This window comes from Podarcis tiliguerta (genome assembly GCF_965153285.1).
Source record: "Podarcis tiliguerta genome assembly, chromosome: 13".
In the NCBI taxonomy this organism is placed as follows: Eukaryota; Metazoa; Chordata; class Lepidosauria; order Squamata; family Lacertidae; genus Podarcis; species Podarcis tiliguerta.
In genome coordinates, this window is record NC_139546.1 from 6049576 (window position 1) to 6071558 (window position 21983).

The 21983-nt window shown below is 41.7% G+C and overlaps 1 protein-coding gene and 1 long non-coding RNA gene across 10 annotated transcripts in view; one reads left to right on the forward strand and one right to left on the reverse strand.

The window, feature by feature from the left end:
- The window catches only part of EPHA5 (EPH receptor A5), a 245705-nt gene extending 235602 nt beyond the window's left edge, over window positions 1–10103 (forward strand). For 7 of the 9 annotated variants that reach the window (XM_083407520.1, XM_083407522.1, XM_083407527.1 and 4 more), the window contains one exon: window positions 8507–10103. In XM_083407520.1, coding sequence (XP_083263646.1) covers window positions 8507–8612 — 106 coding nt within the window. In that variant the 3' untranslated portion in view covers window positions 8613–10103. Of the gene's footprint in view, window positions 1–1922; window positions 3357–8506 lie in introns of those variants that run through there. The other 2 variants (XM_083407523.1, XM_083407524.1) reach the window with 1 other exon arrangement.
- LOC310661666 overlaps window positions 1–21983 on the reverse strand; it is a 651353-nt gene that overhangs the window by 489116 nt on the left and 140254 nt on the right. The window lies entirely within an intron of this gene.

Consider the following 21983-nt stretch of genomic DNA (forward strand, 5'->3'; position numbering starts at 1 on the left):
TTGAAACAAGGGGCTTTGGAACAGCAGCCTGCCTATTAAGCTGTAAGAACCAAGGTCATGGAACCAGGCTAAATTCCTTGGAAGTTCTGGTTCTCACATGGGCAGCAGAAGGAGGTAGAATCCTGGGGTTGGTGTCACTTCAGACTGCTGGAAGAGGATAATACTTTAAAAAAAAATATGTTTCACCAAATCTCTCTGCAAATAGAAAATTAGCACATTGTGGTAAAAGCTTTCCCAGCCACCGTCTAGTTCTGTACTTGTAAGAAGTTCATGAAAGTCACACACACACACATTCCTGCAGCCTAAACTGGTACCGTACTCTGCCATCACATTCTCCTCCATGTTTAAACCAGGCTTCAGCCAGTGTCAGACATAGCCTTTCTTCCAGAAGATGAAGAGAGTGTAATTGTACTCTTGTCCCAGTTGGACTTGTCCAACAGAACTTCCTGGTAGATGTGACACTGACCTTCTGACAGCTCCTCAACTATCAGCCAATTTCCTATACTGAATTGGGCCATGTTCATTTCAGGGGAAATTTTGAACTAGGCAAATTTAGCTGCTTCTCTGGCATTTATTCTTGTCAGCATGAGGAAATCCGGAGAACCTTGAGAGCCAAACCACACATGTATGGAGATAAAAAGACGTGTGGCTCTTAGTTCTCCTTCTGACACATTTGTTGCCTTCAATATATGATATGGGACTCAGTCTTGGTCTGATCTATCTACCTTAGATGACCTCTGGAGTACAGGATCTTAGAACCAGTTTACATTATACATTTTTGTGCTCAGGAATAAATAGCCTTTGGATTTAAATGGTAAGATTCACACGTGACAACATTCATAAATGGTGAATGTGTTTCATGTGCATTAGTCTCACAGGAAACTTTAGGTGAAGTTTCATTTTTATCACAGGGAAGCCAAGCTATGTAAATGCACAGTTCATGTGTTGGAATATTTATTTCACAATTTGAGCCCAATTCTTTTGAGAGTTGTTTGTACATCTTGCCAATGATGTGCTTCTGTTCTTTTTCCTTAATGCTGACTGATTTTGTCCAGATTGTCATTTAATTTTGGTACTTTTATCCGTACAAAATAATGAATCCTATTATATTAATAATTATTTTACATATATAAAAACACCAAAATTAAACTACAGCCTCCACAAAATCAGTCATCATATTTTTTCCTTTTTTTAAAAAAAAAGAATAGAATAGAAGCACATCACTACCAAAACACATGAACATAAAAGCCTAAATTTATACTTGACTTCAGTTAGCTATTTAACTTAAGACAACCATGTCTACACCAATACTTTCCCATTTGGCTCACTCAGTTCATGGGGGAACACCCAACTATAAATTTTGCACCTGAGTTTTAAAAGCACCATTTGGGTTTTATTATTGGCAAGATCCGCAAGGCCCAATTCAAACATAAAAGCAGAAGCAAGAGCCACAGATCACTCATGCATCTTTATTTGTCCCAGTTTGTATATAATTTATAAACTGGGTCTGAGTGCACGCAGTTGTAGATCTTTTCATGTGAAAGGTAGAATTGCTAGACAGTGTGTATGTGTTTTGCTATTACCGCATTTGACCAGATGATCTGCTTTTGACCAAAATTGCAGGTGGCTGAGAAATGAAATCCCTGGACAGTATGTGATTTTTAGGGCATGCCTATAATGCCCTAAAGCACATATTTTCACACTGGGGGGGGATCAAAGTAAATTAGATATTGCTTCATTTGACATAGCTGACCTATGCCAGAAGAAGTTGCAATTTCAAAGTGGAAAGAGTGGGGTTGTGGGGTACTACATGAAAAGTGTCACCACTTTATTGAAACCCTTAGCCTCCCTCAGAATTCCTCAGATTCTTCATATACTGAGAAAGCCCTCCCAAATTCACTTTGAATTTTGTTTGATGGCAGCTCTAGGAAAAAGGCCACACAGTTAAGAACACTGGGCCAGAAACTCCACTGGTATAAATCACCTTCATTCCTTTGAAGCCCTCACAATTCATATCACTTGGCCTGAGAACACAGTTGTTGGGAAAAAGGAGAGCCCCCTCATCTGTTCATATGCCTCTAAAACCATGAAGGACCTTCAGAATTTTCCGGAAAACCACAGACTATGGTTAACAGCTTGTTTGGAAGAGGAAAAACAAAACTATGGAAAACATGTTGGGTTTGAATGTGTTGTTCGGTGGGGACAACTGTTTGTTCTGTTCCAGAGCTGGGACTTGGGGGGATCGAGATGAGAACCAGAATTGAACTGAATTTTCAAACTCCCCTGTTAAACCCTTGTTTAAAATTAATGTGCCAGTACTCCCGATTCCCTAATCTCATATCATGACATTTCAGCCTGCTTAAGAAACAGGTTGGAAAATAACCTAGAAGAGGAGACTGGCCCTACAAAGAACGAAATCAGTCTCTGCGAAAGGCAAATCTATGTGTCTTTCATGCGCTAGAAAAGCGAGTGAGCCAGTATAATACGATGTCATCCACACCAAGATTTTGAAGTGTCTGGTGGTTTGGGGTGCCTCTCAGGGTGAGTGTCCAACTTAAGACGCCTTCAGGGGGCCTTGGTTTGTGCCATTAAGGAAACCGAGCCTTTCGGAGATGTCTTAGCTGTCAGCTCAAAACCTGAGTCACCTGAAACAATTTGAAAATCTTGGTAGCTTCCTTGCAGTAGTCCAGTCAGAATCCCACCTGCCAGCAAGGCCCTGTCAAATGCATGCTCTCAACAAATGCTGCCTTTCAAACAGTAGCAAATTGAAATAATCATAATTATTATGGGCTCCTGTGGCTATTGCCCCAAGTCCTGTGCTCTGTTCAGGCCTCATCCGCAAAGGCCTGATCTTCAATATGTTCCAGCATTTTGCCATGTAGTTCTAATCCTAGCGGAGGAGATGGATATGTCCTGTTTTCCACCTGGATTACCAGACTGTTACCACAGCAGAGAGAACAACTGCTTTCTAAACATGTGGACCATCTCTGGTGGCTTTGAGTATCTCTGGAAGTCTTCCCTTACTCAGCAAGGATAACATGGCCAGAACAACCCTCAAGAATAGCTAGATCATGAGACTGGCCACCTTTAGTCGTATACCTGACTGGACTTAAATGGCTAACAACAAAAAGGTGGACTTCTTCACATCTCCCTTTTGAAAGATAACGTACTCACTGAATCTCAGGACACCTTGTTGCTTGTCATCCGGTGGACAGCTCTGAATATCTGTAACAATATGTGTGTCTGTTGTGTTACATTGTAATTGTTTTTCTTTCTTTTAAAATAAATGTTTATTTATAAAATAAAATAAAATCCCTCACTCAATGGGGGGAAAAAAGAGAGATCTACGTCAAGAATTCACCGACTCTTGCTTTTTATTCCTCACTCTTCATTCTGTAACATGGTAATTATTATCAAGAATTATGATGCCATGCTGCTGCCCGGAAGGGGATAAATAACAAGAGCGGATGAAAACGTTATGCAAAGAATTCTTAAGGATGGGTGAGCCTCAAAACTATTCCTCACTCTGTGGGCAACCTTGCTGATTTGAGGGAGTTGCCCTTCCATGGTTAGGGCTCACCATATTCCACTTTTCTAACTTGCACGTCATGTCAATTGCTAGTTATGGAAACCACACTCAAAGCACTACCAAACCCTTTGTCATGTAAATACAAAACTGATAACAACACAAAACAACATAACAGGCTGTATGTAACTATATACATTATTTTTAAATGTGATTCAACTTATCATATAAACGAAACATGTAAGTCCAGTAGATAGATCAGAAAATACAATCTATTCAGTTCTTATATTGGGAATATCCATGGTGTGGAATTCTTATATCAATCTTATATCAATTATATCAGTCTTGTAGTGTTCCACATGAAGACGCTTTTAAGAATTCTAGAGTTCCTTGTATGCAGGTATCAGACGAAAAACTTGGAAGAATGGCACATGCAGAAAATAAGAAAAGGATTCCAGGATAATTCCTTGTTTTGCCCAGCCAGGCATCGTCAGCCTGCTTACTCTGGATTATATAAACAAAAATAATATGATGTAATTTTATACAAAGCCAAGTACAGTGATACCTCAGGTTCAGTACTTAATTTGTTCTGGAGGTCCGTCCTTAACCTGAAACTGTTCTTAACCTGAGGTACCACTTTAGCTAATGGGAGCCTCCTGCTGCCGTTGCGCTGCCACCACACAATTTCTGTTCTCATCCTGAAGCAAAGTTCTTAACCCGAGGTACTATTTCTGGGTTAGCAGAGTCTGTAACCTGAGGCATCTGTAACCCGAAGCGTATGTAACCCGAGGTACCACTGTAACATAACACGCATACTAAACAATAAATTTACATACCATATTCTTGTATATCAGAGACATGGAACATGGAATCCTTGTCTTATTTTCTGCATGTGCCATTCTTCCAAGTTTTTCGTCTGATACCTGCATACAAGGAACGCTAGAATTCTTTAAAGCGTCTTCACATGGAACACTACAACATTGATATAAGAATTCTACATCGTGGACATTGCCAATATAAGAACTGAATAGATTGAATTTCCTGATCTATCTGCTGGACTTACATGTTTCGTTTATATGATAAGTTGGTCTATAGAACCATATATTTTGATATGATATGTTGAATTACATTTTAAAAGAATTTATATAGTTACATACAGCCTGTTACCTTGTTTGTGCTGTTATCAGTTATGGAAACCAGAGAAGTTGAATTGCTGAGGAAACAGCCAGCGGAATATGGCTCCATATCTGCTAAATACACGTACAGAAGGCTGCTCCTCTCAGGTCTTGAAACCAGTAGCTTGCCTCAGCTTGTAAAGTTTAGCTTTGATGAAGGGTGAGTGGGAAGGTCATACTTCAAACTCAGCTGAGGTACAATTTTGGTGCTTTTCTATGCGCACCTGAGAGTGCACCCCATGGATTTCTATGGAATTTTGTTGGTTTCCTTGAGATGGATAGGTTCAAATTTTATTTCTGCTGTGTATTCGCTGGATGGCCTTAAGCAAGCTACTTGACCACCACTTACCCCCACACCTACAATATGATAAGGATCATTGAGATAACTTATGACTTCTGTTTTCTACTTCAAATCGTTCCTCCCCAATGCTGCTTTAAAGCAAGAACACAGGGTTTTTGTCTCTCTCAGCTTTTGCATGCAACCCTTAATGGCTAAATAAATAAGGCCTAGCTGTATATTTTACAATAAATATTTGAGTCTGGTCCAATCTAGTTGCAGGATACTTTAACATTCCTTTTATCCAAGAAGGTAGCAGAAAGTACACTAGCCCCCAGTTTTTCTAATTCAAGTCTTTGGATTATTTCGTTATCCTTTTTTTTTTTAAGTTTTTGAAGGCACACATGTGGATCACTGCTTGCTCACTTTGTACCACACAGTGGGGTGGAACATAACACGAGGGGTAGGTCTGATGTTGTCCTGGAACATTCGGCTGCCTTCCTTTCCCCTCACCTTATTATGGGACTTCTTCAGCACATTGGACCCCGTGTTGCATGACCATGTTTTATCCAACCCATTGTGCCACTAGAGCAAACACAGAAACTTAATATGTGATATATTTCTCTGTAGCAACCAATAAGATTTTTTTTTCTCCCTACTGTACCAAAACAACCGGTTTCGGTAGTATATATTTTTTAACCAGCTCTAAAGAAATTGGATATTTGGACAATATCTTCTTCCTCTCTGGTGCCCCAAATACAGAAATACACATATCCAAGTGTATATCTTCTCTAAACATGTTGTGGGTATTTTTTGAAACCTCAAAGCAATAAGTGCTTTCATCACTGCACCAACAGATAATTAAAAAGAAGAAGACTTGAAGACAATAATCTGTTCTAACAGAGTAGTAATATGGTGAGAATTGCATAGTTTGAAGGTAACATTTAATTAACAAGAAGCCCCTCTATTTTTAAGCTGTAGGAGTAATAACTTTAAGAACATGAGAAAACAATTCATACTTAGAAGAGCTTCATGTTTCTTAGCCCAATTTTATACAGATCCATTAGAAGTTTGCTAAAAAGGGGGGGGGAGGAAACACATTTTTGGGCAACCTTGTTATCTGGTATATGATGTAACTTTGTACTTGAAGCAAGAAAATATGAAACTGGGGTAATATTGAAGAAACCCCAGGCTCCAATCTCATCATAGCAACAGGAGTGCCACGAGGTAGGTTTTTAATGCAACCTAAAAATTACAAATTTTTGGTACCGTAGTTTCCAGTTTAGCATTTGCCTACTTCCACCCTTCCGTACTCATATAGCACTCGTGGGATGACTCCCCCCAAAGAAGTCCTTAAGAGCAGATGGTTCTAAATTACCTTCTGTTGAGAGGGCAAAGTTTAATGTGGCTGTAGTCACTTGCCCAGCCCATGTACGGTTATCATTTTCTACAAATTTGGGCATTGGGGAATCCAGTCTGGTGCGGAGTTGCCAGAACAATCGCCCAATTTTCAGCTGTAACACACACAGCTTCGCTAAAGTATTATTGGCTGAGCCATTTTCAGAACTCAGTAGAAACTGGAATGAGAATGATCATAGTCATAACAAGTTAGTAGTTAATGTTACTGTAAAACCCCAGCATTCACAGGCATGAAGCTGCCGGTGTTATTTCCTGATGCTCCACTGCACCTTCTTGTATAGAATTCTCTGTACCTGAGGCTTGTGCAAAACCAAAAACTCTACGAAATCCAAACAAAGGGCTTTCCCCAAGCCTACATGTTCTTAGAAGTCAGACAATGAGATTTTAATATGGAGTATTTTGCCTGAGATAAGATTCCTTGTTAGAGTGTTAAAAGTATTCAGCACATCATATGCTTATAATGCAAAGTTCAGAAGCAGCCTGATTATATTACAATTTTATCTATTGTTTACCTCTCTGGCATTTCAAAGGATGCATGTGTCTTCTTGGAAGACCTGAAATAGTCCTCTTGGTGTAGTTTTGTGTCACTGGTTCAGTTACACATTTGCATCCTTGAAGGTTCTTGGGATATCCTGACCATGGAAAACGTGAAGCCAGTTTTTCAGGAACCTGAGGCTGTGGAAAGTCGCAGCCAATCCTTGCGAGATAGATAAGCTGTCTGACCTGAACTGTGGTAGCTTCCTATGTTCAGGCTCTGAAAAGCAAAAGAATGAAGTGGCTGGGAAAAGGGAATTGATCTTTGAGGGAAAGTGTGCATTTCCAAAAAAGAAAAAATGGTGGAATGCACTTCTAGTCTTACTCCCCCAAAGCTAACGAAAGTGGCATGTTCCATAAGTGGCAACCCCATTCTTTAAGATTAGCTAGGAATGGTGCCCATTATTGCTCTCTTGACCTGGGTACATCATCACCCTCCTATTGACACAGAGGCATAGTTATGTGGCCGTCTTCCTGCAGCAGCTGACTTGAAATGGAGCAGACAGAGTCCACCTACTGAATTCAGTGCTCCAGTCCTTGCCTTTCACAACAGCAGAAAAAGAAAAGATGAACCGGGTAACCCCCCTGTGTACACTGCTCCTCTTGCTTGTGCCATAGTCCCATACACAACTCAGTCGCTCTGTTCCCCATTCATGAGGGGAGCAGGCCGAGAAAGCCATGCTCAAAATGGGCAAGCACCCATTCGGCCTCCCTTCCTACAGCTTGAAAGAAAGAAACAAGACTAGTTTATACAATTAGCAGAATCGAGTGGCAAAGCTTTCCCTGGACTGTGCCATTGCGCTTGAATATATACCCACAAAAACTCTACCTAGCAGGGGACAGTCCGTAAAGGAGGCATTTCAGAACAGATCTTCTCCAACATGATAAATGGAGAAAGCTTGTTCCTTTTATCCACAAGCACCATCACCCAATGGGCTATATGGAAACTTTGCCATTTGATCCTATTGGTGGTGTAATATAGCCTGTAATAAGAGCAGGAAGCCTTGTCCTCAGCTACGCTGGACTTTTCTGTTGGAAGGGAAGAGGAGGATTTTCACTCCAAATAATCCTTGGATTTAATGTGAAACACTTTAAATGGTATGGCTTAAAAACAAGTGGATGTAGACAATGAAGATCTATATCTATATGCACCTGGGTAATTGTCAAGAGCAGGACACGGGTGGCGCTGTGGGTTAAGCCACAGAGCCTAGGACTTGCCAATCAGAAGGCCGGTGGTTCAAATCCCCACAACGGGGTGAGCTCCCGTTGCTCGGTCCCTGCTCCTGTCAACCTAGCAGTTTGAAAGCACGTCAAAGTGCAAGTAGATAAATAGGTACCGCTCCGGCGGGAAGGTAAATGGCATTTCCGTGTGCTGCTCTGGTTCGCCAGAAGCGGCTTAGTCATGCTGGCCACATGCTACCTCGGCCAATAAAGTGAGATGAGCGCTGCAACCCCAGAGTCAGCCACGACTGGACCTAATGGTCAGGGGTCCCTTTACCCTTTACTAATTGTCAAGAGCAGCCACCTTCCTGCTGAATCTACCCTTTGGAATCAATGTCTGCTTTCTTCATGCAGGGATTTGAGGAGTCTTGGAGTCACACTTGCTGGGCACCAGAAGAAGATAATGAACAGCCTTCAAGAAATGAAGGTCCAGCTGGTAAATGGGATGGTGCCATTGTAACTTTCTAAAATTATTATTTTTTAGTATGACACTTCTTCAAGTGATCAACCTTGCACTTTGTAAACATAGACCTGACATTTATTTTGACAACAACAAAAACAAAATGAAAGCCAGTGCTTCCTTTAATGCAACAGGAAGACACAGGCCTCAACCACATAATTTATAATCAGTGTTAGAACCTAACTTTCTTTATGAAGTTAATACAACGTGCGAAAAAAGTGGAAATGGGTACTGTATATGTTATATACAAAGTGAACCATTTTCTTCTGCTTTGACAACAACAAAAACCTTTCCAGCACACCTTGTCTGTACATGGAGAATATATCTGAGTACGTATACATTGCACCTTTAAAAAACTGCAAAAGGCAGCCCATGTTAATACTTCCAAGGACTTACTTGAATTGAAACATTTTACAGCCATTTGCGGGCTCCTGAAAGCTGCAGTTCACCGAAGTTTGCTTCAAGTCTTAAGCATCGGCGGAAGAATATTGAAGAGCAATATTAGACTATTTCTTGGCAGAGATTTCTGGTTTTGTACATTTTAAAGGATGATACTGTTGCACAGCAATTAAGCCGTAAAATCATTGTACAAACATTTTCAATGTTCAATGCAATACAGGGTGTGTTTTTCTTCCTCCTTTTCTTAACGGATTTCCTTTTTGTTAGCTGGAAATTTGACCCACAATCACCACGATGTATATAGGTAATGTTGTCCAGTTTACTGCACACCCCAGATATGGGACTTCATCTTTTTCATGCTGTCTATTTGCTTTTGTTTTTACTGCTGTTTGGTTATGATGCAGGTAAGATTTCACCACAGAACAGAAATTGGAACTGGGTCGAGCTTTCGGCTTCCTGAAGAATCTGCTTCCATTTGCTGGGTTGGGGGAGCAGGTTTCTGGCACTTGTGTTGCAGATGTATCCTTGGAAGCTGGAAGCATGTAGACAATTCATTGCGAAATCTCAGAAGCTAGGAAGTGTAGCTACACACAATTTCAGGAAGCGAGGTGGGGTTCAGGTCTCTTCCTAGCTTCTTGCGGCTTCCTGAATCAGAATCCACTGTGCACATTCTGCCGGTGCGCAGCATTTCTAGAGGCTGCTGAATTATAAATACTGGGCACAGAATATTTTAAGCACAGGGCACATACAGCTTCAGTAATACCGGAAAAATTCTGTCCACTGTGGTAGGGAGTATTTATTGTTATATTGCTTTTTAAAAATTGATTTTAAGTGAATACCGGTCAGGCCAAGACCCTTTCCTCCAGTAGTACAATCTGGAAAAATTGCTTTGCCTAGATCTGGGAATTCACTCTGTCTCATGTGGCTCTGGAAAATGTAATGACTTCGTTATGGCCATAATCAGCTGCCAAGAATTGGCCGGTCTTCCTTCTGGATTCCTTGTTGCCTCTTGCAACTGACTGTTACCACCCTGAGCACTTGGGATGGGCCCAAGCGTCGCAGTGCAGCGGTGAAGCAAAAAAGTATTATTGTTGGTAAAGGTCAGAGTAAATAATATATATTGGGTGTATTTCATCTCCCCATACTTAGATCTAGTATATATTCTAACCTGCTGCTGATTACCATATTTTTCGCTCTATAGGACGCACTTTTCCCCCTCCAAAAATGAAGGGGAAATGTGTGTGCATCCTATGGAGCGAATGCAGGCTTTCGCTGAAGCCTGGAGAGCGAGAGGGGTCAGTGAGCACCGACCCCTCTCGCTCTCCAGGCTTCAGGAAGCTATGCGCAAGCCTTCGGAGCACGGCGGGAGTTCCCACCGGGCTCAGAAGGCTTGCGGATAGCAGCAAGCTCCGGGAGCAAAAGTGAGCACCCTATAGAGCGAAAAATACGGTATTTAGGATAAGGGAAATAGTTTTGTTTTTCTCCTGCGAGCTAAGGCAACTGATTCAGCAACATACAAAAATGGGGTTGTACATGGAAGAATTCTTTGCACCTTTGGGAATATATTCTGCCAAAAAGCCAGCCCTGTTTTAGGATACAAAAGGCTGAGAGGGAGAAGCTGTCATGAAGATTGTATCATCCAGGCCCTTTTCCTACCAGAATCTCCTCTGCAATGAAACTGGAGAAGGGATTTGGCTGGCTTTTGTTCTTTAAAGTCTTTGGCCTGTATTCAAAATGGTAGTGGCAAACCCCAGGCTGGCAATAGTAGCAATATCAGTGTCGCCATTTGTATTTATTGATTTGCTTGTTTATTTATTAAGCTTGGGTCCCCTCTGCCTCAAGAAAAGCACTTGGGGAAGCTTGCGTGAAATCATAAAATGCAATCAAATGCCCTTTAATACAGTGGAAATGGCATTCACCAAGCTGGTGCCCTCCTGAAGGTTTTGGACTGTGCTAGCTGCAAGTTGGTGAAAGCTGGACTGAAAATCTTTTTTTTTTTTTTAAAGGCACAAAGAAAGAGAGAGGTGGTCTCCAAGTAGCATTATGAAATGGCAACAGTGACTGCACAAGTTCTGCCAGCAGTTGGGGGGTTGCCATTACTGAGTGCTCTGTAAATGATTAAAAACACTAAAAATAAAAATAAACGACCTGCAAGTTAAAAGAGGGAGGTGGAAGAAGGTACAGAGACCACAGGAGTAGCTTGTCCATCTTCTTCTGCAGCAGGAAAATACATTCTAAGTGGCATCATCCACACTATATTTTTAAAGCACTATCATTCCACTTTAAACAGTCATGGCTCCCCCCCCAGAGACTCCTGGGAACTGTAGTTCGTTAAAGTTGCTGAGAGTTGGTAGGAGAGCACCTATTCCCCTCAGAAAGCTACAATTCAAAGTGTTAAACAACTCCGGAAATTGCATCTCTGCCAGGGGAATACAGTATACATATTTATGAGATCACGGCACTTGTGAGCAAAATTGACACCAAAAACTGTGTGCGTTTGGCACGGAATAGAGTGGTTTAAATAAAGCCAGAAATATCATGAGGTAGAAATTGTCTTGCCTAGAACAGGCCCTGAAAAATCCAGCAACTTCAAAATGGCTGCAACGGCTGTCATATCTTGAGAACGGGAGTGTTCTCCCTAGGTTTGATTTTGCCCCCTGAAACACATTCTTATCCACCCTGAGAACTTGGGGTTGGTTGGACTATAATTGAATAAATAAAACCACAAACAATGCATTACTAAATCCAAAGGAGAGGCCTTCCATTTTGTATGTTTGAGGTAGGCTCTGGTGGAGAAAGTTCTGTGATTCCTAAAGTCACATTCGTGGCAGGCTAGGCATTCAGACGAATTTTGCATGACTTACTGGCACTCTGTTTATTGCTATAAGCCAATGCCATGAACTGTGGGAACAGGCAGGCTTTGTAGTATCTTGATGTATGGGATCATCTGGAGCAATCATGTGTCATGGTCTCCTTCCATGGATATTCCAATCACAGGAATTGCTCCAAGACTCACCCAATGGCCAAACGTGGTAGTGCAGAAAGGAGGTTCCCAGCGGAATACTGTCATGGGAAAGAACCATATTTAGAGTCACAGAATCACAGAGTTGGGAGGGACCATGAGGTCATTTAGTCCAACCCCCGCAATGCAGGAATCTTTTGCCCAATGTGGGGCTAGAGACTCACGGCCCTGAGATTAAGAGTCTAATGCTTTCTTCTTCCTTTTTGAACTCTTAGTTTAGAATAGAATAGAATCATAGAGTTGGAATAGACCACAAGGGCCATCGAGTCCAACCCCCTGCCAAGCAGGAAACACCATCAGAGCACTCCTGACATATGGTTGTCAAGCCTCTGCTTAAAGACCTCCAAAGAAGGAGACTCCACCACACTCCTTGGCAGCAAATTCCACTGTCAAACAGCTCTTACTGTCAGGAAGTTCTTCCTAATGTTTAGGTGGAATCTTCTTTCTTGACAGAGAGTAATAGGATGGAGCTATAGGGGTCAGCAAACTTTTTCAGCAGGGGCCATTCCACTGTCCCTCAGACCTTGTGGGGGGGCTAGACTACATTTTTTTGGGGGGGGATGAATGAATTCCTATGTCCCACAAATAACCCAGAGATGCATTTTAAATAAAAGGGCACATTCTACTCATGTAAAAACACGCTGATTCCCTGACCGTCTGCAGGACAAATGTAGAAGGCGAATGGGCCGGATCCGGCCCCCGGGCCTTAGTTTGCCTACCTATGATATAACAAGCCCCATATCACTTCAATAACACCCTTAATTCACCCATTTTTATGCAATCCTAATCCATATAACTGGGAGTCTCACAGAAATCAGTGTGGCTAGCCTCAAAGTGTGATCCAAATGTGTGCAATTCAGATGTTAATTTTTTTAAAAAAGAATTGATAGATCCTCTCAAATCTGTTGTTTTATTAATTATTTCAGAATAATTACCCATCATTTCTCAAATATTCGGGGTAATCAGATCAATATCCCAGACCTTTCTTGAAGGTGGAGCTGTAGGAAATACCGTGTATTTAGGTCCCTTTGGGTAGTAATGATGTCAACATGATCCACTCATACCCAATCTATACTCTGGATTGGGTATGAGTGAATCATGATGACATCATTACTACCCACAAAACCTAAAGTCATGGTGTTTCCTATAGTTCCAACTGCAGCATTTTATACAATTTATCAGGAAGCTGGGCTGTGGGAGATGTCACTGCAGGGGTTGAAGTTGACGCTGATCGGTTTCTCTGCCTATTTCAGAGCTTGTTAAATCTCTATTATGGAGTAGGGGAGTTAACAGTAATTTGGGATTTTTTGGAATATATGTCTAGATGCATGACTGTCTTTAGCAGATGCAAATATCCACCCAGTGCCCCCAAATTACCACAGAATGGGGGGGGGGGGTGAAGCTGTGCACTGCCAGCCTTTCGGGGGGGGAGGCAAATCTCCCCCATGCCGCTGTGGCAGAGCAATCCCCACAGACGCTTGGGAGGGAAGCTGCATGCCCGCCAGCCATATAGGTGGCGGGGCATAGCTGGGGGGCGTGCAGGGAAAGGGGAGGCTGCCAGAAAAGCCGTGCAGCTCCCCCACTTGCTGGGGCGCCCCTGAGAGGCTGGCGCCCTGGCACGACACACCACTAAGCCCTATGGGAAAGATGGCTCTGTCTAGATTGCACACACTATTACGTTTCTGTTTTCTTTTTGAGCTTGGGATAGAAGACTCCCATCCAAAACATTCCCTTTCAAGAATAGTCAGTGGCTGCTCAGGATGGTTATAGATGGTCGTGGCCAGAAACAGGGGGACCTTGACAGCAAATCAGATGCCTGCAAGAATGGGGAGGGGCCTTCCCTTCTTTCTTCCATCTGCCATTGCTTGGCAAGGTGCCACGCTCATCTATAAACATGAGTAAATGGTCAGGGGAAGGAAGGCAAGGCAACCTATGTGGTCGGCTTTCATGGCAGGCAACGCAGCAAGCAGCGAAAGCCTGACAAATTCTGGCCATGCGGTTTCATGTCTTTCATGTTTAATTCTGTTAGCCGGTGAGCCAGAAAGAGAATTTAGAAACGATGAAACACAGAGACAGAACCATTTTAGCACAAAGCAGATTTTGTAATAAAAAACATTATTGGAGCTGTCACGAGACCTGTTTGGAGATTATTTGTACCTTCTTGCTTGCGGTTGTTTGTAAAATAATTCACAGAAAAGATGTTGCCACTGTTTCTTCTAGATCCTTTTCTTTCTTGGTCCACAAAGCTCTTCCACTTAGAGATGATTTCACTAATACATTGGCGCTTTCCTCTCTGGTCTCTACCAGTATCCTGTTAACTGTTGGAAAGCAATAGGTTAGGTGTGCTTTCACACACAAAAATGTTATACTTTGCTCAATTGCACATTGTTATGATTTTATCCCACTGAAATGTGAGATTTATTTTCCCACTACAAAGGAATGCTTCCTACACATTTTTATCAGCTTTCTGTGGCTAACAAATAGGAAAGGAATAACATCGAAACACTTTGCATCTGTCACTAGAGTGACATGGCTAAATGCTGTTTTCTTCAAACAGTTAAAGTATTTTTATTTTTAAAAAACTACTTTTAAGTAGACACTTCATATCAACAGACAATCAGCATATTCCACCCAAAGTTAAGTACTTTGAGTCTTTTTGAAGATAATGGGAGAGTTACAAAAAGGATTTAAACAAGCTTAACTGTGGCTGCATCACACCCAGTAATTTATGAGAGGATGCATGTTCAAATGATCAGAGATCCATCACAGTGCATGTCTTGTGAATAAGGAACAGCTGCATCAGAAATTATGGCACACATCACATGTCAGAACTTTTCTTGGACTCATAATGCAAGCGGGGGTGGGGTGTTAAATAATGTGCTGCAATCCTATACTCAGTTATCTAGGAATTATCTAGGAGTTAGATTTCTGAGTAATTTGGACTGGCTGCAGTTTTTGAGTATGTGTGTGCATGCATTTTTCTTTTTTTCTGAAAAGTGTTTTCCCCCCCTGAAGTGTTACATTCCAGGAGTAATTTTACAGTAATGATGAGCTCTTTGCCTGTGGTGATAACCATGGAAGGATGAGTATGTTCCACCAGACCACCTTGCTGCAGATATATTTTCTCGGAAGACTTCTCCACAGAACCTGCTTGCCACGTTCAAATTACAAGCTTGAGCATTGTAATTGACTCTGGGAGGCAATCGCATTTATAATCCTGCGGAATTTTCCCTTAAAACACTCTGTACCAAGTCCCGAAAGCACTGTTAAACTTGGTCAAGTTTCAAACACACTTTGGGAATACAATGGTACAGTGGTGCCCCGCAAGACGAATGCCTCAGAAGACGAAAAACTCGCAAGACGAAATAGTTTTTTATTTTCTGAGCTGCTTCACAAGACGGATTTCCCTATGGGCTTGCTTCGCAAGACGAAACGTCTTGCGCCTTTTTTTTAAAACCACCAATGCATTCCTACGGGAAACCGTCAATACACATTGGTGCTTCGCAAGACGAAAAAACTTGTAGAACGAAAAAAACTCGCAGAACGAATTAATTTCGTCTTGCGAGGTACCACTGTACCTTGGTTTTCAAACGTAATCCATTCCAGAAGACTGTTCGAGTTATCAAATGTTCAGAAACCAAAAACCCAGTATGGAAGCCTCAATATGGAAAACTCAATACGGAAGCCACATGGCATGTTTGACTTCTGAGGCGTGTTGGAAAACCAAAGCATTTACATCTGGTTTACAGCATTTGAAAACCAAAATGTTTGTCAACAGAGACGTTTGAAAACCAAGGTAACACTGTTTTTGTGGGGCAGTTTCTGAGGTGAAATATTTGCAGAAGGTGTGGGGGGGGGCAGAGGGGGAGAGAGAGAGAGGGAGGGAGGGAGAGAGAGAGAGAGAGAGAGAGAGAGAGAGAGATACCTGCCCTTTTGGCTGCCTGCACAAACAACTGATTTATTGAGAAATGTGTCCAGATATGATACTTCACAGCCCCTAATTAGTCAGTGGCTCTTTCTCTCTTTTTAGATTCCCTTCACAATAAGGCAAACCCCTCAAACGTTTGCACAAATCAAAATCAAGTTTCATTTTAACAAACTGTCAGCCCATACAATTTAGGTGGCTGAGGAAATAGCACATTTTTCAGAAGGAGCCGGCATCTAAAATCCTGTAGAACATCAAGAGGGTTCAAGAGGCAGCTTCCAAATTGGGGAATCTGTTTAGGAAGCTACTTGTGGATGTAAGGATGATGGTGCTGCTTCACAAATTGGGGCTGGGCCACTGCTCCCCTCACCAAAGCTATCAGACCTGACTGCCCCGTTGGGAAGAGAAGGAGTGGCTGGAATGGCAAAATGGCCTAGTCACGGCCTCATCAAATAGGCTATAGAACAGGCATGTTGTTGTTGTTTAGTCGTTCAGTCGTGTCCGACTCTTCGTGACCCCATGGACCAGAGCACGCCAGGCACTTCTGTCTTCCACTGCCACCCGCAGTTTGGTCAGATTCATGTTTGTAGCTTAGAGAACACTGTCTAACCATCTCGTCCTCTGTCGTCCCCTTCTCCTTGTGCCCTCCATCTTTCCCAACATCAGGGTCTTTTCCAGGGAGTCTTCTCTTCTCATGAGGTGGCCAAAGTATTGGAGCCTCAGCTTCACGATCTGTCCTTCCAGTGAGCACTCAGGGCTGATTTCCTTAAGAATGGATGCGTTTGATCTTCTTGCAGTCCATGGGACTCTCAAGAGTCTCCTCCAGCACCATAATTCAAAAGCGTCAATTCTTCGGCGATCAGCCTTCTTTATGGTCCAGCTCTCACTTCCATACATCACTACTGGGAAAACCATAGCTTTTACTATACGGACCTTTGTTGGCAAGGTGATGTCTCTACTTTTTAAAATGCTGTCTAGGTTTGCCATTGCTTTCCTCCTAAGAAGCAGGCGTCTCTTAATTTCGTGGCTGCTGTCACCATCTGCAGTGATCATGGAGCCCAAGAAAGTAAAATCTCTTACTGCCTCCATTTCCTCCCCTTCTATTTGCCAGGAGGTGATGGGACCAGTGGCCATGATCTTCGTTTTTTTGATGTTGAGCTTCAGACCATATTTTGCGCTCTCCTCTTTCACCCTCAATAAAAGGTTTTTTAATTCCTCCTCACTTTCTGCCATCAAGGTTGTGTCATCCGCATATCTGAACAGGCATAGGCATAGGCAAACTCGGTCCTCCAGATGTTTTGGGACTACAACTCACATCATCCCTAGCTAACAGGACCAGTGGTCAGGATGGTGGAAATTGTATTCTCAAAACATTTGGAGGGCCGAGTTTGCCTATGCCTGCTATAGAAACACTGCATGTATTTTTTCTTGTTTTAGTATTTGGGCATTATTTTTATTGATATTTTTATTGATATGGAAGCCTTGTCCATTGAAGAGAAAGTACCAAGGCAATAATAATAATAATAATAATAATAATAATAATAATAATAATAATGTTCTCTGAGCAATTTACACTATCCCACTATTTCTGTGGAATTTTCCTACTCCATAGTCTAAAATCCAAGGAAGCTCCATGGAGTGTCACAGATACCCTTACTCTTTACAAACTTTTGCCACCAATGCAATGCTGCTCACTGCTTCCAGTGGGATGGATCTCAGATGTGCATTGACCTGTGGGTGCTATGCATTACTTTCCATGTGCACCCCCAGTCAGTCAGTTTTATTGCACATAGCCAAAAGCTGCCGCAATGTACACAGAATCTTTCAACAATTAAAAGAAAATATGCTGGATTAATATAAAAAAAACTTAAAACATTTATATTATCAAGACATTGCCTACAAGCTATAAAGGTACCTTAATATACAGGTCAAGACGTTAAACAATAAAATTTATAGGCTCAAATCACCACATGGCCACTAATATATTAAAAAATAATGTTAATTAATACAATATGCAATTATATTGAGTTTGGTGGTAAAGATAGAATATAGCTTGATGTAGATATGGTCAAATAAATTCATCTCCTTTACAGTTGGTGACTATCTTGACTATATAATTTGCTCTAATTTTCTTAGCGGCAGTTGCAAAGAGTGCTACACATAAGGTCACATACTTGTCTGTGAGGAGATATAAAATCATGTCAGAGGGGTTCTGGCCAGGGGACCTTGTCATTAAAGGTGCTAAAAATCGTTCTTTTGCTTCATTATATAAGGGGCAGCGCAAGATATAATGCATAAGGGCCTCTACTTCAGGACATCCCCTAATGCAAACATGTTCGTTTGTTGGTATGCCTCTGTGGTACCCCCAGTCTCTCCACCAGTTAGTACAGGAATTTAAACACATGATGTTATTGAGGCACCCTCCCCTGCACCCCAGAAGGTATAACAGATGAGGTTCAGGATAACTGTGAGCACCATCAGCAGAACAAGACCCATGTTGGAAATCAGATTGGTCAGACTACTGTGGCATCCCTACCGTGGACCGTTTCCACAGACATGCTTTGAAGGAAACTTTTTTAAGGAGGTTTTTTTGAGGGGGATCCAGATGTTGCTGGACTCCAAATCCCAGCACCCCTGGCTGTTGGCTGTGTTAGCTGGAAAAAAAGAAAGAAAGTTGGAAGTCCCAACAATATCTGGAGGCCCACAGGTCCACTAGCTTCAGACTCTCAACTCTTTGCCATTATTTTCATTAGGAATTGCACATTTACTTCAATTGATCCCATACGAAAATATCTCACGCCCTTGCGATTTTGTTTGATGGGTGATGAGTGTGATGAAAGCACACACCGAGGAACTTACCTGTGGGAATCTCTCTCTTTTTTTGTCTGTTTTCACGAGTAGGATTTTAAACTAATGTAGTTATTAGCCAAGATGAAATATCACTGTGTAGTGAAATGAGAATGGCAGTGCTGCAATCCTATGTGTCATCCTGTTGAACTCAGTTTCACGTGAGCATGGGGAGAGTGGGGCTATAAATATTGTCGACTTTTCTCCAGCAGTGGCCAAGCTTTTCTGGCAAGTGTGCAACAAGTGGTGTCCAAAGTACCGTATAGTGAGCTTACCTGCTTACCTTGAGGTAAGATGGAACAAAGAGCAGAACAGCACTGGAGAGGCAGGTATAGCTGCTCTTCTTCTAGTCTAAGAATTCCACAGAATTGTGCTTCCTGGGGCCATTGGCAGTTCTGAGGCCAAAAGCTAGCCATCTATCTAAGAAACGAAGAATTGCTGGGATTCTGCCTGGCAATGACATTTTTTCCAGAGTTGCCAGAGAACAGGTTTTTTCCATGTGGGACTTGGAAGTTTTGATGTACTCCAGGCAGTTTGTCTTTCTGAAATGCACTAACAGTTCCATACCTGGGTAACTTTCCAAGTAAAGAAGCTCATTTCTCTTCCACCCTCTATGAGTGTTCCATGGATCTTATTTTACAAGATCCTTAAGCATCCTTTGGATATTGTTCTTAAGAGTGACTTTTTAAAACTAAGTTTTATTTATTCTTTCTTTGATGATTAACAATAAGCCAAGGTTACAAAGTAGTAGATATCCTGTAATGAGTATAACTTGTAGCGAGGTCTCATGGTTGAGAAATTTCAAATACATTGACCACTGTGGTTCCAAGTTTATATGTGAAATACGTTAATAATATTCTCAGAATAAAGTTTAAGTTAGTCCTTAACTCGTTGCAAGGCGGGTCAAGAAAGATTCTGCCGTTGGCCCCATATCACACCAAGAATCTATTTCCTCTTTTGGAACTGTAAACAATAGAAAATTTAGCATTACTGTATTTATTTCCTCCTTCCTCTTTGATACTCATTGTGCATTTTGTTTGTGTACATTGTTTTTTGTAGTGTAAAGATACAGAATTTTATATTTTTTCATAAAAATAAAAATCTTTGGATAGCAAATGAAATTTTGTAAATTCCATTATTATTATTATTATTATTATTATTATTATTATTATTATTATTATCATTAAAAACATTTTATTTCTGTGTATCACAATTATCATAATGGTATTTTGCATTTGGATGCTCTTCTTAAATGCTCACAATAATCACTGCCAGTTGTGTGTGCCAGGGTAAAAGATAGGTAAAGGACCCCTGGGCAGTTAAGTCCAGTCAAAGGTGACTATGGGGTTGTGGCGCTCATCTCGCTTTCAGGCCAAAGGAGTTGGTGTTTGTCCACAGACAGCTTTCCGGGTATGTGGGCAGCAGGACTAAACTACCTCTGGTGCAATGGGACACCTTGGTGGAAACCAGAGTGCACAGAAAAGCCATTTACCTTCCCGCCACAGTGATACCTATTTACCTACTTGCACTGGTGTGCTTTTGAACTGCTAGGTTGGCAGGAGCAGGGACTGAGCAACAGAAGCTCACCCCGTCACGCAGATTCGAACCGCCAACCTTCTGATCGGCAAGCCCAAGATGCTCAGTGGTTTAGACCCCTGCGCCACCCGCATCCCATACCACAAGCTGGAACAGTCATATGACTCGCAATGGTGTGCAGACAGTAATTGCACCAAAAAGGATGGAATAAGGTGGCACCGATTTTTGAGACCTGTTAACATTGAGTGTTGCCTGAGAAGACAGTTGGATCTGTCACAAGTTTACCTTTAATTTTAGCTTAGCTTTTTAGACTTACACATCGCCTCACCCCCCCCCCCAAGGAAGTGGCTTAAAAGAGAAAATGACAAGCTCCATCTGTGACAAAAAATATCCATTTAAAACAAAGCAATATACCAAAAATGCTGATCCGCAGTAATCACTTTAGAATGAGAATATCCCCCCCCCCCAACTTAGTACACCAAAAACTAACCATCAAAAAAGCTAGGCCTTAGAAGTCATAGCTCTAGATATTAGGTGGCGAAGGATTCAGCCATGCTGCGTAGAATCTATTCTATTAGAGTTTTGTCTCTGTTTGCATTCACCTGTCCTTTGAAAGGTGATTTTGCTCAACCATCGAAACTCCTTCAGCTGTAAATGAATTAGGACGTGTCTGTGCACCAGAGACTCACAGAAATAATTTGAGTTCCCAGTGATTACATTTTTTTTTTTAGATGATCCATCAGCTGCTTTTAAATAATTGTTCAATTAACCTTGCAACTGGATGCGCAACTGTTTAGAAACAAGCTCCATTCTGCGCAGTGGGACTTACTGTTCAGTAAGCATGCATATGCTGGGACTAGTCATTTTAATAAATGTGCATATTACCAAAAGCAATGGTGCCCTTCTTGAAAGATTAAAGGAAATCTAAGAGGTCTAGCCATTTAATGCATGAAACATCAACGATGAGCAGCCCAGCCGAATGACCAAGAGTCCCACACATCGCATTTCACATCTGCAAGATTTTTCCATTATATTGGGATGGGCGCGGGGCAGGGAGGGGGGACATCTATTTTACCTCCCAATTTTAAAATAACTTAGGAAGCATAAATGAGATCCCTGTCAGGCTCTTCAGTGACAAATGTTCTGATTAGTAGTCAGAAAAGAGTGGCAAGAAAGGATATCCATTTCTCCTCGTTTCATTTCGTCCCCTCTCCCCTTCCCCGATAAAAAAAATAAAATAAGAAACCCACACAGGAAATGGAATCTGCCAAATGATTTTGTCCCTTGGTGCAGAGAGAGGTGAAAAATTAATTTTTGCCTGGTTTCTAAGTCGTTGCTGGAGAAAAAAGCTATTTCCTCTTACTTGTTCGGAAAACTGAAAGGCGAGGGAAGAGAAACTGTTTCCACAACACTCCAATTAAGATTGCCTTTGTTCTCATGATTTTTTTTTTTTATAGAGCATTATATTAACAAATTGATGCAAATGGCTCTAGCAGGTTAAGAAATCTTCCGAAAAAATGGGAATCTGGGTACACCTATTCTGCTTAGGAGGAAACCGTAGTGATTTATGTGGCTTGGTCGGGATGCAATGTAGCCAAAGGATCAGAAAATGCAGATAATAGCCACATTTAGTTTCTGTAAG